General features: G+C 43.6%; 1 protein-coding gene across 2 annotated transcripts in view; it reads left to right on the forward strand.

Moving 5' to 3' along the window:
• Window positions 1–12,167, forward strand: part of FOXK1 (forkhead box K1) — a 56,331-nt gene extending 44,164 nt beyond the window's left edge. For both annotated transcript variants that reach the window (XM_041401643.1, XM_041401642.1), the window contains 2 exons: window positions 436–660; window positions 3,150–12,167. In XM_041401643.1, coding sequence (XP_041257577.1) covers window positions 436–660; window positions 3,150–3,370 — 446 coding nt within the window. In that variant the 3' untranslated portion in view covers window positions 3,371–12,167. The remainder of the gene's footprint in view (window positions 1–435; window positions 661–3,149) is intronic.
• Window positions 12,168–12,926: the final 759 nt, after the last annotated feature.

The raw sequence follows: 12,926 nt of genomic DNA on the forward strand, positions 1-12,926 counted from the left end.
CTGCAGACTTTTGGCTCCAGGCATTGTTTAAGATCTTAATGCCTTCTCCTGCTGTGTGGTATTGAAAGTCAAGCCAGTTTGTTTGAAATTGCAAAGTAAGCTATAAGATTTGCAGTGCTTGCTGTCCATATCACAGCTGTGATGTGCCAATAAGGGAGGTGATGCCTTTTTAGGGCAAAGGGTCAAATTGATGCGTTTGATTTTTTTCAATTTTTCTCATGGCTGATGCTGTAAGAAAAATGTTCCTATATTGACAGAGTAAACGTGCAGTAGAGAATATTTTAATGTTTCCAAGTACTCATCCCTGACCTGCTGTGGTGCTGAGGTATTGTAATCCTGAGGTGTGTATCCCTGCTAAAGTGTTAATGAGAATAAAACCTGCCTCTGAGCCCGGGCAGTGACCTGATGATCCTTGTCTCTTCTGCTCTTCCGCAGGCATGGACGAGAAGCCAACGATCGCGTTTGCCACGATCCCCACGGCCAGCCGTGTCATCCAGACAGTGGCCAGCCAGATGGCCCAGGGCGTCCCTGGGCAGACTGTCACCATCCTGCAGCAGGCAGCTCCCGTGGCCCTGGGGCAGCACCAGCTCCCGGTGCGGGCGGTCACCCAGAACGGCAAACACGCCGTGCCCACCAACAGCATCGCCGGCAGCGCCTACGGTGGGTCTGCTCGCCAGCTGCCCTGCTCCCCCAGCCTAGCAGCCAGGCTGTAGTGGGTCTGCTCCCCCAGCCTAGCAGCCAGGCTGTAGTGGGTCTGCTCCCCCAGCCTAGCAGCCAGGCTGTAGTGGGTCTGCTCCCCCAGTTTAGCAGCCAGGCTGTAGTGGGTCTGCTCCCCCAGCCTAGCAGCCAGGCTGTAGTGGGGTCTGCTCCCCCAGCGTAGCAGCCAGGCTGTAGTGGGTCTGCTCCTCAGCTCCTGGCTGCCACTGCTCCCCCAGCTTAGCAGCCAGGGTGTAAAGCTGCAAGTGTTTTCTCTTCTTGCTTTCTGTGAATCAAGTTATTCCATGTGTCCATCTCAAAGATATTGCAATTCTTCCCCTTCTAGGGCTGTAAATGAGTGGGAGGTTCCCTTCTGTCCACCTCTGCTGCCTTTCCTGGGGGAACAGCCCTGCTCTCTGGCAGAAAAGCCCTGTCCTTCCTTTGCCCTTGGCTATGCAGTTGTTATTACTGAGACTATCTACCTCTTGAGGTTACTTGTTGAAAGTGTTAGTGATTCTTGTGGAGAGCCTGTTTTCATTTATTTTCTTCTGATCAACAGCCTTTGCTTGCAGCGTGCCAAATAATAAAATTTCCATGGTACTCTTTAGATCTTGTGAAACATGACTCAGTAGAGTAAAAAGAAAATAACATACTTTCCCATCTTACAGTCTTACAGCCTGAGAGAAACAAGATCTCTTTCACCAGGTGAACGAATGTAGGATTTTTGTATACACAGGATGTGTTATAGTCATTTGTCAAGCATGGTTTTTTGAAATTCCATACAAGCCATGTCTTGGCAGCCTCCTCTTGCTTGCTCAGCACCTCACATTTTATTCAGTTGGGGTTGGGAATATCCATGTTTCTTATGGCTTTTTTTCTCTGAGAGGCCAAGTACTTTTGCTGCCTCAGGCTGGTGCTTTTGGGAGTTTGAAATGAATGGTACTGCTGGGCTTTGGATGCCTTTCATGAAGATAGGAATGTTTCTACAGAATTTTCTGCCACATCTCTTCACAGTTATCACCTGGTGTGCACTTCAATTGCAAGAATCTCATTGGAATTATGAAAAAATGATAGTGATAAGGTTTTTGTGCAATTATTATAAGATATTAATAGATCAGATAGGTCAAGCTTCTACTAACCAGCAGTAGCATTTGTCTAATATAGAATCAGACAGTTTTTTATTTGACATTTTTATGTTAAAATATTTTCATCTCACTAAACTTTTTAACTCTCATCAAAGTGGGAAGTATTCCAGTTACATCTGAGTTTTTTTGTAAGTGGCAGTAAATTTTCTGGTTCACAAAACAAAGCCTGAGTCTCTTGACTCTCATCTGTACTAAGTTAACTTCTCTTCAATTGCACGATTGAGGTTCTCTAAGTCACTAAGCTGTAATTGCTGACTGCCCTCATCTTTACCCTATTTTTTTCCCTTCATCCTCTTGATACTCTACATCTTTCTTCTCATGCCTTGGTAGAAGTTACTGGGCTTTGAGGGCCTTTGTTCTGTTGGCTTTGTTTATTTATCCTAGGGCTCCTTTTTCATGCATTTAGCAGTGAACACAGCACTGATATTCAGTCATTCCATCCTTTGCAAATGAGTCTGGAGGGCAGAGGATGTGCTGTTTCCTGAGTCCCCTTTGGCTTCCTCTCTGATTGATGCAGAGTCCAAAAACTGCATGTGTTTTGTTTTCCAAGCAGTGGTGTGTGCCAAAGTCAGTGTGTAAGCACATTCTCTGTCTGGAACTAGGAATTGTAGACATTTTTACAGAGGGTTGCTACTTAAATCATCTTTTTTCTTACCACTTTTATTAATGGGAGGGTGAGAGCTTGTGTCAATAATGCAATACAAGACTGGAAGCCAGAAATTCCTTTGTTCTGATCCCAGTTCTGATGGGAACACATGTGGTTGTCTAGGGTAAGCTTTTTCCTGCCCCTTTTACAAGTGGGTTGTCAGTACACTCAATATTTGGATTCTATTTCCCAACAGCCTGGTTTGTTCTTCCTGTGTGAGCAGGGCTCAAAAGAGCCTCTAAACTTCCAAATAAAAAGCCCAGCACATGGATGTTGGAGTTCATGAGAAATTCTCTGGCCACCTACAATCAGCAGTACCTCTCAAAGAGCTGTGCTGTAATTTTAACTAGAGCTTGATCCTCCCCTGCTGGGAACAAACACTTAGCTAGCAATGCCTTGTTTGACAGTGCATGGGAAGAAGGAAGTTCTCCTGTGAGAGGGATTGTTGCTGGTTTGGTGAACTTGAAAAGCTGAGGTTGTGGAGGGAGAGGGAAGGACAAGGCAAGCCAGCCTTTCAAAATGCACTGGGAAGCAGCACTTGACCGTGTGCCAGCTGTCGCGTTTAACAGTGGGATTTTCTTTTCTTGCTTTGCTTGGAACAGCAAACACTTGTTCTGCTTCACCCCACTAATTCTGCTTCTCTTTCGTATCTTCCTTCCCAGCTCTTACAAACCCACTGCAGCTCCTTGCAGCCCAGGCCAGCTCGTCCACTCCTGTTGTAGTCAGCCGGGTCTGCGAGCCAGGGACCGAAGAGACGGCAGCAGCTTCCTCCAGTGAGCCTGAGGTGAAGAGAGCACGGATAGAAGAGCCCAGTGGAGCAGTGCCAGCCCAGGCTGGAGTCATCACATCCACAGTGCCACAGGGACAGGCAACCAGTGAATGAAGAAGCGGTGGGAGGAGCTGGAGTGATGGCGGGGTGGGCATGGGATGGCAGGAGCCCTAAAGCAGCTTTCACAGGAAACCAACCACAACTGTAACAGCTCAAAACACAGCTGATAAAGAGCTCTTTTTAAAGGCAGATTTTTCAATGGGAGGACAACAGCTGTTATAATCACAAGGTGCCAAAAAGAATGGATAATCCCTCCCAAGAACCCATATCTGGAACTCTGTTCTGTCTCTACTTATGGGATATTTTTTCCTTTTTTTTTTTCTTTTTTCTTTTTTTTTTTTAAGATTCAAAAAAAATACAGACAACTGATTGTATGACTGCTGGGATATTTTTAACTATCTTTTCCCCTTTTGGCTCCAAGGGGATGGGATTTGCAGTTCAGAATCTAAAGGAATGTAATACAAATACAGTCTGCTCCCTGGAAAGAAAACTCCTCACGTTCTATGCCTTAATACCGCGCTTCTGAGAGCTTTGAACCATAGGACCATTTTAAAAAGGTCACCTAAGGCAATCAAATGCTGAATGTGGGTGCAGTATCTCACAACAATATTAAAGAAACATGGTACCAAGCTTAAAAAAAAAGGCAAATGATGCTGGTTTTTTAAAACAGAAAATTCTGAATATAAATGTTTATTTATATGGGGATTCAGGAGGAAGAGTTACAGGGCTCAGCCACCTGGATTTCCAGATGAAATTTCTCTCCATTCCCTTTGAGGGAGAATAGGATGATAGAGGAACTGTATTAACTTGGTTCCTGTAAAGATGTTAAAAACAAAAGGGGTTTGTATCTTTACAAATGACTTCTTACAATTATTCATCACTTGCTCTGGACAACAGCCAAAGTATCTTGATGCCTGAGGATCCCATGGGGAAGGGTGTCTCCAGGAGGCTCTGTGTGCATTTGATTGATCACAGCTTGTGTGAAGCACCATCTTTTGTTCAAATCAGCACTGTAGGTGAAGGCATGGCCACCGTCTGTGAACTTGAGAAAATACTGGTTGATGTTCTGCACTAAAGCTGTCACCTTCACCTCCTGGTGGTGGTGTGGTCCTTAGCCTGATGGACCCTGATCAGGAGGTCAGAGCTGACCCTCTTTCATGGCTAACAGCAAAATTCCTGTGTTACTCTTTGGAGAGGGAAGTTTAGGGCTTGGATGAGAGGCAGCAGAGGTCATACCATGGTTCCTTCAAATTCTGTCAGGGTGTAGTAGACCAAGGCAAAAGACTTCTCTTTTATTTTCCATGTGGCAAAACTCACTGGAGGTCTTCAAACAGTTTTACCAAAATTGATTTGGAGGTTTGCTTTCATTGCTTGGCTCCCTCTCCCATCTCTCCTGCCTTGAGGCCCATTTGGGTTGGCCAGTAGGAGGAGGCCTTTACTCAAACTGTGTTCCAGGCTCCTCACGTAGTACAGGGATGTCTTTCAAGGAAGGTAGATTTGACTTGTGACACCTTATGACTGGCAAAGAAATCCACCCCTGCCTGTAGCCTCCAGCAAACCCCTTTGGCTTTACACCCTTTGCAGTCCTATTGGCTAACATGTCTTCTGGCAGCACAGCAGAGATTTTTTAATTTAGCAAATGTTACTTTGCTAATGGCAAGAGAGACTTCAGAGGGGTGGGCTGTGCCTCTGGTGGGTTATCCCCTATCTGTACTGATTTGCTGTCCTGTGCAGTCTGACAAGGCAGAGAGGCAAAACCTACTGCAGAAACGTTGCAAAAAGCCTTCCCCAAAGTGCAGTAAATGATACTGTCAGCATATCCATGGGGATTAGGGGCAAGGCACAGCCCTTCGGTGCCTGCTGGAATCTGGGGAGGAAGTCCACAAGGTAACAGCTGGCATCACTTGTTGCCTTCTGGGTTTCCTTTGTCTTTGCCAAATCCTATTCAATAACCAAGTCCCACCACTTGAATAAAATCCAGACACGTTTAATTCTCAAGTCCATTATTTTGTGAGAAATATTGCTGAAAGAAGGAAAGAATTTCTTGGTCTCATGATTTGCGGTTACTTTCTGCGGAGAGAGGCACATAAAATATTCATGACAGATCATTTATCTCAGCTGGGCTTTCAGAATTCAGGTGTGTGCCCTTCGTGACAAGTTATTAGATGGAATTTTAGTACTTTGAAATGGTTTTGTGAAGGAGGATTGTTAGAGACCACAAAGTAATTGAAGCAGGCTGGCCTCCAGCTGTCCCTTCTCCCGCTAGGAAGGCAAGGTGTGGCGCAGCGGAAAAGCACACAGATTAGCTCTGTTTTCTGTAGCCTTTTCAAAGCCAGGAGTCAATAAAATGAACTTCTAGGCAGAAGACACAAGTGAGAGTGCAGCACAGTCTCTGTGATGAATCATTACTTTCGGGTGACTGCTGGTTTAGGTACAGGCACGCCTCTGAAACAGCCCCGAGGCTCGCGAGCGCTCCGGAAGCGCAGGAGTCCTTGGCTTTCCAGAATGTTGGGTGAGTCAGAGAAAGATGAAAAACCAACAGAAAACTGTTCAGGATGTGGAGCTGCCAAAATTCTGTGGATTTTTCTTTGCTGAAGCTTTTCTCTTCAAGAGTCTAAATAATTAAGCCCTGAACTTCTGTAAACCAATCCAGCACTATAGAAAGACATCAGCTGAGTGACAATGTTTTCATCCACCACAATGCTGCTGCTTTGTAGATACCTTCTGAAAGTCCATCCTCAGGTTGCATGTGTAGATCTGCCTCCTGAGTGTTTAGAACAGAATAACACTTCCTGTCTCTTCTTTTTGTGGCTTACAATGCCTGCTGGTTCAAATGGGAGTTGAGGATAAGCAAATATCTTTGTTCTGTTCACCCTTTCTGCTTGAGATGTCTGGAACTTGTCAGTTCACCCTGTCAGGAGTTTTTTGCTTTATCAGTCTGCTGCATCCCTCTGCTGCTGTAGGAAGCAGTCCTGCCACTTGCAGATTTTTTTTTTTTGTAGGTTTGGCTAAACACTGCCTGGTACCAGGTAAAATAACTGTTCTTGCTAAATCGTGTTGAGAGCTGTGGAAAAGTGTGGTCCTCATCCAGAACATGTGAGATGAAGACATCTTGTTTCAGGCCTCCAGATGAATTCTTTCAGCACTGATCAGTCTGGATGACAGCAACATTCTTTTTACATACCAGTCCTGATTCTCCAGGCTGCAGAGGCGTGGTGGTAGAATAAAGTCTTCAAGTAGGAAGAAAATGTTTACCTTAATGGTTATATGCAGTACTCAGATTATTTTAAATTTATAATCTGACTTGTTTTTATTGTATAAAAAGTTGCATCTCATCTTTGATTACATTAACTAAAGAAGGTTTGAGGGGAAGTGAAGGTGGAGGCTTCACTGGATTTTCTGCTCTCTGTGTAATGAAGGTCAAGGCATATTGAATATTTAAACTGCGATTACTTAGACCTGGGAAAGCTGTAAAGGCAAGTTCTTAATGTGTGAATTCACTTTCCACCATTCCCAATTGATTTTTTTTTTCACCTTAGGCAATGACATTGACTAATTTTACTTTGATCACAGCTAGTTTATAGCAACTTTCTTTGCCCCGATTTGCAAGAGTTGAATGCAGTTGTTCTTTGTTCTATTCCACTGGAATTCCATGTTGTTTGTCTTGACCTTGGCTCTTATGATACAGAAAGCTTTTTAGAGAAAGATCAATTTAATCTGATTTAGTGATAACACAGCACAGTGCTGAGCACAAAATTGAAGTTCATGATTAGCTCATATATTCTTTTCAACTCTTTCCTTCCCATATTCCTCCCTCCCCCATACCATTAACACTGTCCCCTGTAGCATATCCAGTCATTTTTATCCACTGACAGGAGCAGCACCTTGCTTTAAGCTCTGCCTGAGGACTCAAGGATGAAAATACCTATGGAATACATGGAGCTCCAGAACAGGTTGAGAAAGGTCAATTTGGTCACCCTGTATGAATTTTCATGCTGTGCTCTAGACCTGTTACTGTTGGGCAGAGCTTATTCAGGAGAGTGTTTTCAGAGAGATGTTAAAGCTTTGTAAGAGGAAAGAAATAACAGCTCAGGCTCTTACAGTGCTTCTGCCATCAATGTCATGGTCTAGCATCAGATTTTGGGGGGTGTAAACTTGATTGTGCATGTTTGGTCTTTTGTACTGACTTAGACTTGTCATTCAGAGTTAATTTCCACTTTTTTTTTTCTTTTTTCAGTAGGAAAATGCCCACAATGGAATAAAACTTGGAGCACAGAAGGCTAGGGACCCATATCTAAGCAAGTGAGAGTATCTGACCTGAACTTCCTTGAAGTGTGGTGTGGAACACTTCTCCCTGCCTGCTGGGGATGTTCTGTTGCTGTTGGAGCTTTTCATCTGTGTCAGCAAGGGGGTATTTATTTGGTATCACTGGTGTGTGCTAGTGTGTAAATGAATGTCAAAATGTAGGGTGAAAAAGAAGTGTTTCCCTGGATTTGGGGATCTTGGATTTCACCTTGTGGTGATTCTGTACCTCTCCTTAGAGAATCCACTCTCACTGCACAAGGTGAAAACTTCTCAGCAACATAAGAAAAATTTCCCATGCAACTGAATTTGTTCCTTGCCTCTGAGGAGAAGCCAGCTCTGCCTCCTCTGAATGTTGCAAATAGGTACTTGAAGATTCCAGTAAGATTTTTCCAGTTTGCTTCCTTCTCTTAAGGCTGAACCAGCCTGGTTGTCTTGGTCTCTTTTTGTCCATCAGGTGGAATTGCTGCAGGAGGTCACTGAGTCTTGTGCTGGGGAGCCCAAAAGCAGAGACAGCGCTGCAGCCTTGATCTGGGGAATGCTGGATGGGTTGGAAGAGGAATCCTTTTCCTTGGCCTGGTAGCTACACTTCTGCCAGTACAGCCCAGTATCTGTTTGGTCTCTTGTTGCATGACAAGTGTAAAGTGTAAGGAACAAATCACAGAGTGAACTGGATTGCTTTTGAGCAGATGCAACCACATTGTCCCTTTCTTCCAAGGAACAGTCCTAGCTTGGGTCTTGTTGAGCAGGAAGCAGCACTGAAGGATCCTGATCACTTTTAAAGATACCTGTGATTAATCTTATCAAGTGATAGTTTCAATCCAATGTGGAACTTGCCTTGAGTTTCTACCTGCTGCAAAATCTTTGAGGTTTTTTTTAAGTCCTGCTGCTAATAAGTGTTGGACTAGGGCATTAAGAATGAACCTCTAAAGGAAGAGGATTTGCTTCATAATTTTGCCCTTGCTGCACACTGAGTTTTTGAGCTTGCAGATGCCATCCTGCAGCAAATGATCTGTCTTCTCTTGCCAGCCAGTCTCTTGGGCAGCTCCTGCTTCTGCTCCTTATCAGTTTTCCCCCTCTGTTTATAGTTATTCTGTCAACTCCAGAGTCCTTTAATCTAACTCCTAATTTAATTCCATTGCTGGAAGGTCTGCATCTGGCGAGGATTCTTGTGTTAGGTTGCAGTTACATGAGTAAACAATCTGTTGTAGAACTTTCTGTGTCCTTCTGGGTGAAAAATGATGCCCAAGCTGCTGCTACTATAGCATACACTACTGCTGGAAAGTGTAGCTTCCACGGGAGCAGCTGTGCTGCAGAACAGTTACACTACAAGGTCATCTGGATTGCTCTAGCTGATGCCTTCTTGCATCTTGATCTGCACCTGATCAAAACATGGCTGGGGAATCTCTCTCTGGGCTGCCAGGCAGCTCTTGGGCTGGGATTTGTTAGATCAGCATCTCTCCCTGCTGGGTGGGTTGTTTGCAGGTCAGTGCACATGTTTGTGCATAGAGGTGTGGGTGTATTCCCTGCCATAAGTGGGAATTCTGTAGCTGTCAGGTGGGCTTTCTCTGTTAGGGTGTCTTTCATGGGGCAATAATACACCAGGGAGCATTTTACTTTGGCCTGAGCAAGACATTTTGAAAAATACTTGGTTTTCTTGGAGCACTATATTTAAATTCCAAATTTTGAATCAATTTGTGACGTTTGTATTTATATGTTTGGAAAATTCTTTTGATACCTTTTCAATTTACCAACACTGAATTAAAACCTTTCAGAATGTATGGTTGGTCCTCTCCTTATGTGTCACTTTAAGTTTCAGAGTACAAGGGTAGTTGTGCCAAATCTACTCCTTTGCTCTCAAGACAGAAAAAAACCATTGACAATTCATGGGTGGCAGCTAAGGAAGAAACCCTTTAAATATTTTTTTTTCAGAGAATATTAAATTAGATCTGTGTAAACATGAAATTTATATTTATTAATGTGTGAGTGTGTGAGCGTGTGTGTCGATATAGATATATAAATGGTCCATGACTATTTCTTTCTCTTGAATGGTACTTACACAGACTTTTATACAGTGTGTTGGTAATTCCTGCACCAGGCACTGACTCTGAAAGAACGATTAACCTATTTTTGTAACGAATGTGAGCAGCCAGTGGAAGCAGCTTTACTTCAGTGATTGCTTTCATTCCTCTCGCAGAGCAGAAGAGGCAACTTGGTACTTGCATCTTCCTTGCAGGATCCCTGCTTCTGGCTTTGTCCTGCTTGCAGCAACCCCAGTCCACACTGCTTTTCTGGCAAGAACCCCCCCAAATGGCACTAATGAAAGCTGGAACCCTTTCTTGTCTGCAGTTCTCTCTAGATGCAGTAGCAGGGAGTTCTTTACAGTTCTGCTCTGTAAGTAATGGGACCTTATTTCTAACAGAGGAGATTTATGGGGGGTCCACGAGGAGGAATTCCTCTCTGTCAGGTGGCTAAGCTAACACTGGGGCACTAGGAAATAGTTTCTTTTTGTCTGTGGTGAGATTATTTTCCTTTTGTCATGCTTCTGTCTCTTTTTGGGGTAAGCTGTGTCTATATCCCTTTAAAAACAAGCACAGAGTTTTTCTAATGTTTCCATTCACAGGGAGTAAATTTTGGTGAACTGGCCAAAGTTCAGGTGTGATTTAATTCCACAGGGATCACTAAATTCACAGAAGGGTGTATTTTGAACCACTTGGATCTTTTGAGAATAAATCAAGTGATACTTGACTTCCTAATCCTCATTGCTCTTCCAGGAGCAGAAATTCTCTATGAGGATCTGAGTGAAAGCTTCACCTCAGCAATCCCTGCCTGGGGATGGGGCTGCAGTACTTCAGGGAGGACAGGGTTGGTGGTGGGAAGAGTGACCAGAATAGGAGCAGTGAAAGGAAGCAGCTTTCCTCCTCATCCAGCAGAAAACAGCCCCTGTGGAACCCAGACTTCCCCTAATATTTGGTTGTTGCCTCGTGTCTGCTGCCAAGCTCTGCTGTGATCTGGACCTCTCTGTCCTGCTCCTACCCCACCCCAGTTTCACTTAAAGCAGTCTGAGACAGAGCCTTCCTTAAAGCTAAGGGCAACAGTGAGGAGAAATGTCTGGTAGCTGAAGAAAATTGAGATTTAAATGGAGCAGAAAAAGTGAGAATTCCTTCTGTTTCACTGTCTTGCTGCTAAAAGTCTGCTGCAGAACATCCTGATGTTCTGCTGATTTATATGCTGCTCTTGGGAGGTGGGCAGGCTGCTAAGTTGGCTCTGTAGCAATTGAATTACTGTAAACCTAAACTTGCTTAATCTCTCTTTTTTTTTTTCTCCCTCAAATGGGCTTGAAGTAGAGGGAACCAGAGTATTGTTTGTAAGATCTTTTTGCTTTAATAGAAAACAGAATGTAAAAAAAAAAAAAAAAAAAGAAAACAAAAAAAAAAACACAAAAGCGTTTCCAAACTCATTCAAATATAGTGATACAGAAAATGGCTTTAAAATATGAAAATCTTAAAAGACCATATGTTGTGTTGGGTTCTGACATGCTGTTTGTGCTGAGGAGGCTGGCCTTGCCCAGCCTGCCAGCCAACCTCCACGTAGCCAAAAAGAGCATTTTAAGAGTCTGTAGCTATCCAAAGGACTGTTATCCAAAGGACTGTTAAAAGCTGTTTAGGGATAAATCAAAAGCTGTGTGTGAGCAACGGATGGTAAAGCTGGAAATTCAGATCCAACTCTGAATAATTGCTCTGATTAAAAAAAAAAAATCAGAAAAATCCAACTCCCCCCTGTTCTGCAGATGCTCATTCCCACTGAGTCCCTGGGGAAGGCTGAGAGGAACCTGTAATACCTCAATGGCTTCACAGAAGGGTTTGCTACAGAGATCTGAGCCAGCCTCACCCCCTTCACCTCGGTTTGGCACTTATTTTATAAAATAAGAAGGTGGTGGAAAGGGGAAACTAAAGCCATGCTTGCATTTCAGTTCCTGGTGATGCCTGTGCAAGACACCTCCAGCCAGATGTTTTGGGGTTTGTGGGTTGTTTTTTGGGTGTTTTTTTTTTTACAGCTGATATCAGAAGTTGTTTTGGGAGTTTTTTTGTGACTTGTTTTTGTTATCAGTGCTTTTTAAAAAGCAAGTGTGTATCCCAAGGGGGAGGCTCCATGGGGGGCAGTGGATGTGAAGTTCATGTTCTTTCCTGGCCAGCTGCTCCTGTGAGATGCTCAAGGCAGCCCTGGCTCCCAGCAGGGTGTGGGATCCTGCATCCCACAGCAGGACCTGTGTTTCCACTTCAGATGGGATACAGTGGTTTTGTTTGTTTGTTTTTTTTAATATAGAGCCATACATTTTTTAAGTAATTTGAGATCTGAATGTGATTTCTAATGTATCGAGAACGTTAATATTTTCAAGCTATAACAAAGGTTTAAATTTCTACTTTTTTTTTTCATTTATTTTAACTGTTCTGTTACCTTAATTTGATGTATGTGGTTGGGGAATGTTGCTTCTCCTCTTAGCATTTGTTTCTATAACCAGAAATAAAATTATATATGAAAGAGAAAATGCCCTGAAATTGCTTTGGTGTTTTTGGGTGCCAGATTTGGATCCTTCCAGTGTAACATCACAGGGGGGTTGAGTTTCCTGCAGCAGTGAGGGGACCCTGTGTTTAATATTTTTTTCCTTTTATTTCCTGTAGGAAGGAAGTGTGTGTGTGCACACCTTGCACTGTTGGGAGTTCAGACACCCCACTCCTGATCCCTTGTCAGTTATTTGGGCAGCTGCAGGCTCGCAGCAGAGTGAACATATGGACTTGTGTGTGTGAGATCTGTGATGCTTCCCCTGGGGCTTATAAAGGATTCTCCAGCTCCAGCTTTTGTTTTGTCATGAAGTGAGGCATTGTTATTTTGATAGTTAAACTATTCCAGTGTGTTCCCCTGTAATTTATAATAATTGTTTTCATTGAAGCCTGTGAGATCAGAAAACAATACTTTATCTGTCTTGTAGTTAGGTTCCTTTTTCTTCCTAATGCAGCTACAATTTAAGTTCTGGGTTTATTTTGACTAAACATTCTTATCTCCAGAATTAAATAGTAATATCTTTTAGGGCCTCAATTGACATAAAGTTGCTGTATTCCTAGAACCACGGAATGGTTTGGGTTGGAAAGAACATTAAAAATCACCTCGTTCCAATCCTTGCCATGAACAGGGGCACCTTCCACTATCCCAGCTGGCTCCAAGCTCTGTCCAGCCTGTCTTGGACACTTCCAGGGGTCCAGGGGCAGCCACAGCTTCTCTGGGCACCCTGTGCCAGGGCCTGCCCACC

The sequence above is a fragment of the Onychostruthus taczanowskii genome, unplaced genomic scaffold (assembly GCF_017590055.1).
Source record: "Onychostruthus taczanowskii isolate IOZ18803 unplaced genomic scaffold, ASM1759005v1 scaffold19, whole genome shotgun sequence".
In the NCBI taxonomy this organism is placed as follows: Eukaryota; Metazoa; Chordata; class Aves; order Passeriformes; family Passeridae; genus Onychostruthus; species Onychostruthus taczanowskii.